The 4933-nt window shown below is 37.3% G+C and overlaps 1 protein-coding gene across 2 annotated transcripts; it reads left to right on the top strand.

Moving 5' to 3' along the window:
- Positions 1-2216: 2216 nt before the first annotated feature.
- On the top strand, positions 2217-4719 carry LOC113286745 (alcohol dehydrogenase-like 2). 2 transcript variants are annotated; one of them, XM_026535354.1, is made up of 10 exons: positions 2217-2385; positions 2510-2646; positions 2741-2790; positions 2870-3018; positions 3445-3527; positions 3610-3685; positions 3781-3845; positions 3932-4027; positions 4102-4263; positions 4349-4719. In XM_026535354.1, exons 1-10 carry the CDS (start codon positions 2349-2351, stop codon positions 4460-4462), a joined length of 969 nt encoding a protein of 322 aa, XP_026391139.1. In that variant the 5' UTR covers positions 2217-2348; the 3' UTR covers positions 4463-4719. The 2 variants fall into 2 exon arrangements, with proteins under 2 accessions (XP_026391139.1, XP_026391138.1); XM_026535353.1 differs by having other exon boundaries at positions 2870-3201.
- The last annotated feature ends 214 nt before the right edge of the window (positions 4720-4933 follow it).

The raw sequence follows: 4933 nt of genomic DNA, 5'->3' as shown, positions 1-4933 counted from the left end.
GCGCACCCAATGGGTCGTAGGCCCTGTAACATTTCCAACTAATTATTGATGTGTGTTCCAACTAGAAAACAAAAGTTTGCAAAATGAGCTATTCAGTCCGAAATGGAAGCAAATGGCATTCCTTATACCTTTCCTAAAACAACGGTTATTTCATCACATAGGAAATGGTTTAGACACTCCCATCCAAGCTAATTGGATACCTCATTTTCCTAACCTTGATCATGTCCATTGCTATCCTATCCAAACTGTAGTTGATATAATTGACCCTCTTTTTCATAATTGGAGACATGATCAGCTAAAAAACCTTCCACTTGATGCACTTCAACATATTATCAATATCCACCTTCCCCTTGACAACAACCCAGATAAAATAATCCGGCCACATTCAAAATCAGGAAAATACACCAGTGCTTCTGGATACAACTGTTTAGTCCAACAAGATAACCATACAACCATAAACCCCCTCCCAACCACCAAGTTTCTATGGACTTTACCATGTCCTCCAAAAATTCAGCTTTTCTTGTGGAAAGCTATCAATGAAGGATTACCAACCATATCTTTACTACACCGCATAAACCTCACTAACTCAAACATCTGCCCTAGATGCAACTCCGACCCAGAAACGGTGACACACATGCTTATTCACTGTCCGGTGGTAATCACGGCGTGGACCAACCTTTTAAACCGCATACCAACAAACTATATTCAACATAACAACCAACCAATCACCTTAAACATCAAACAACCAAATTGCATCTACTTCAAGCTTCTACCGATATTCCTTCCATCTCATCTTTCTCTTTTCTTTTCTGGTCGCTATGGACAACCAGAAATGAACTTGTCTTCAACCAATACCGATCTCATCATGAAGACATCCTGAGAACAAGCCTATCACAACAACACGAATTTGAATGGGCAAGAAAGTTTTCCCCACCAATGCTACCTGGAGATCCAATGCCCAGGATCGCAACAACCATCACAAGACCAACTACAATCATTCAAGTTGGATGGTCTACTCCAGATTCGGGTTGAATAAAAATAAACACAGATGAGGCTGCTAGAAGACATCCAGGACATCAAGCAAACCCGCATTTTCTTAATCAGATTCTCTTAGATGATTTTATGAGAATTGCATTCCCTCGTGTAAGCACAATTTAATTCCTTATTTAATATATGCATGCTTAAAAAAATAAAAATGAAAAGCGATTTTGTTTTCCAGAAGATGAATACCAAACAAGGTCAAGGGCCCCCAATACTTGACAACAACCTTTTTGATCATTACATGTTACCATATATACACCAAATTTTCTTTTGTGCGCAGATTTACATGTTTGGGGAATCTTTTTTCTAGAACATTTTTTGTTTTGTTTTATCTCTTTCACTATATTTTATTGCTCACCCATGACCCATTTTTAGGCCGACCTAGAGAACAAGGACTCTGTATACGGTGATTTTATGTCAACGTGGGAATGTCAAGGTCGAGTTAAATTTCATTTTTACTTGAGCTCCGCTGGTCTTCATGGTGATCCCCCAAAAAATATACGTACTCTAAATCCTGTCAGGTGATCCCAAGAAAACATACCTACTCCTCTCAGGTATCTCACTGGCTGGAGTTAGCTGAATTAGAGTAGGAGTCATCCACTCCTTTCTTGCTACCTCCAACAAGCTAATAGATGGGATATAGTCAGAGCCATCACATCATGCATTTTCAAGGAACAAGAAACGGTTAGAACCGTGGGACAAGTTAGGCTTGTCTCCACTCTGCTCAGGCTCGAGACGGAAACATCAAGTCACACCCTGTATTAAGATCTGGTATATATTTTCGCCATGACTCATGAAATTGCTTAAGGTTTGAACTTGAGCTTTCGTATAGATGACGTACGAATGGCAGTTTTAAACTCTTATTTTCAAAATAAATAAATAAATAAATTTGAGCATAGTTCGAAATTGTAAATGAGAATTTCATTTCATTTGCTTAAATTGGATCATCTCTCAAGAAGGTCCGGTTAATATTTCATTTTTAACTTGAGCTTCAGATGATAGATTAGGACCGTATTAATTGGTTGGTTAACCAGACACCTTCACCCCCAGGGCAGTCCTGAATAAGTCAAACTTCATTACTAAATTTCTGACATCTAAATAGCTGATAACAACCCAAACTGTATTTTATATTGTTCACCCACTACGTATGATATATTCAAAAGGGTATGGTCTTCTGACATATGAATTATCACTCACTACGGAGAAGATAAGGAGGATTCACAACCCAAACTTTTTCCAAAACAAACTCAACTACAGCAACAAAGCTTTTTCTCAGTTTCATTAATTTCTTCTGTTTTTAGAAAATTATGGAGAAAACTGCAGGAAAACCAATCAGATGCAGAGGTAGACTATTGATTTTCTGTTCTGGGTTATGGGGTTCACTGTCTTACTTTTAAGTAATCTTGATTCTTGACTTTGCTATGAATACTATTTTTCACCAAGGTACTACGAATGCTGTTTATTGCAGCTGCAGTATGTAGAGCAACAGGAGAAGCATTGGTGATGGAAGAGATAGAAGTGGCGCCACCTAAAGCTTATGAAGTTAGGATCAAAATTTTATGTACCTCTTTATGTCATACGGATGTTACCCTCTGGAAAATGCCTGTAAGTCCAAGATTTTGAAATTATATGTCACTACTGGTATCTTTGTATTGATTTTAAGTAAAATTCAGTACTAAAATGTTTGTATTAATTCTAGAGTTCTCCTATTTCGATATTTCCAAGGATTTTCGGACACGAAGCTGTCGGGTAAATTTTAAATTTTGCTGCTGTAATTTTAGTTTTTGCATCTGAATTGGCATATCTTAAATGCTGTTATATTGTGCAGTGTGGTTGAGAGCGTGGGAGAAAATGTAACGGATGTAAAAGAAGGAGAAACTGTTGTGCCAGTGTTTCTTGCGAATTGTGAGGACTGCAGGGATTGTAAATCCAAGAAGAGCAATATGTGTACATCTTTCCCATTCTCAGCAGCTCCAGGTATGCCCAGGGATGGACCTGGAACTAGTAGATTCACGGATTCCAATGGAGAAATTTTACATAATTGCTTGGGGGTCTCGAGTTTTAGCGAGTACACGGTCATGGATATTGCTTATGTTGTCAAGATCTGTCCTGAAATTCCTGTTGACAAGGCTTGCTTGCTTAGTTGTGGTGTCTCAACTGGTAACAATTTATCCAAACTTGTTATTGAGATTACCATTTCATGTTTTTCAATCAAAGATTTCGACGGAATTCAATTTGTCATGGTTTATGGCCCTAGTGGAAGTGATTTTATGACTCGAACGTGACTTAAATCATAGATTTTGCCATATATTTGATTGTTTTGGGGAAATGACTTTCATATGCGAATGCCAGCAATGCAAATGATTTAGGCTGCCTTCAAAGAGAAGTTGTTTGTTTGTGTAGGAGTAGGTGCAGCCTGGAAGGTGGCCGATGTAGAGGCAGGAAGCACTGTTGCCATCTTTGGCCTTGGAGCCGTTGGGCTTGCGGTAAAATTTTAGAACTTGAACACAACTTGAGTTAAATTGATAATATACTGAAAAATGTTTGGGCTAATCACATTATACATAGGTTGCAGAGGGTGCAAGAATTCGCGGAGTTTCTAAAATTATTGGCGTCGATTTAAATCCAGAAAAATTTGATACTGGTAATCAAGTGCATTTCCATATTATGCATGCATTATTCCGTGACATGATCCCTTTGCTTAAATAGCCTGTTTTTCAATACCTTTTATGAAAACAGGGAAAAAATTCGGAGTGACTGATTTCGTTAATCCAAAGGAATGTGGGGATAAATCAGTTAGTGAGGTTTGTGACTTAAGTACATGGATCTTAAATGTCATTTAACAACAATTTAGTACTGTATGGATTTCAGATGTTATTTTGATTATCAGGTAATTAAAGAAATAACAGATGGAGGTGCTGATTACTGTTTCGAGTGTGTCGGGTTAGCTTCCGTGATGAATGACGCCTTCACTAGCTGTCGTGATGTACGTATCGATCCCGATTGTTGTGTCATCTGTATTTGAGCTATTGAACTCAAGCACTTATGTACCGAATGCAGGGTTGGGGGAAGACAATCGTGTTAGGAGCGGAAATGCATGGTGCACCCTTGAGCATCAACACATATGAGCTATTGAGAGGTAAAAGCATAGAAGGTTCATTGTTTGGAGGCATCAAAGCTAAGACTGATATTCCACTCCTTGCTCAAAGTTACCTTAACAAGGTAATTAAACACTTTTCTTCAAGATATATTTTTTATTTTTTAAATAAATAAAAAATCTTACATAATAAAAGTTTGATCACTGCAGGAACTTCAGTTGGACGAATTCATCACTCATGAAATTAATTTTGAAGAAATCAACACAGCATTTGATTTACTCAGTCAAGGGAAAAGCCTGAGGTGCATTATTTGGATGGACTAATAGACCTTCTTCCTCACTCTTGCATTATTTGAAGAAATATGGACAACAATAAAATCATAGTGAGAAATAATGGTTGGGAGGGACAGTTAGTGAATTGTTCCCACCCATGCTTCATTTGATTCTAATACTGTAAGATAACACCCCACCAGAAAAAAGTTTCAATTTATGGTACAAAATTTGGAAAGGAACATATAGTCACATACTTTCTTTCATAAATCAAATTCCCAGCTTCTAGCTAGGCCTTGTCGATTCTTTTACGAAGGAATATGAATTAGAAAATTGTAATGAGTTGGTTGTGCTTGTGATGGTGTTAAATAAAAAATGATCGTCCAACGTGCAAGTATATTTTGAAGTGCAATTCTATGTTGATTTTGGATCACTGACTTTTATTGTTGACCCACTATACGCATAATAATGCTTGATATAATAAAAAGATAACATAAATAGATACTTTCCTGACAGAATCATTCC

Source organism: Papaver somniferum, chromosome 6 (genome assembly GCF_003573695.1).
Source record: "Papaver somniferum cultivar HN1 chromosome 6, ASM357369v1, whole genome shotgun sequence".
Classification (NCBI taxonomy): domain Eukaryota; kingdom Viridiplantae; phylum Streptophyta; class Magnoliopsida; order Ranunculales; family Papaveraceae; genus Papaver; species Papaver somniferum.
The sequence above is the reverse complement of the archived record's forward strand: the minus strand, read 5'-3'. Positions and strand labels throughout refer to the sequence as shown.

Excerpts from the sequence above, each read along its gene's own strand:
- LOC113286745 (XM_026535353.1), top strand. The coding sequence starts at position 2,349 with ATGGAGAAAACTGCAGGAAAACCAATCAGATGCAGAG. Across the intron at positions 3,528-3,609 it reads TTGGAGCCGTTGGGCTTGCG|GTTGCAGAGGGTGCAAGAAT; the intron begins GTAAAATTTTAG and ends CATTATACATAG. Across the intron at positions 3,686-3,780 it reads TCCAGAAAAATTTGATACTG|GGAAAAAATTCGGAGTGACT; the intron begins GTAATCAAGTGC and ends TTATGAAAACAG.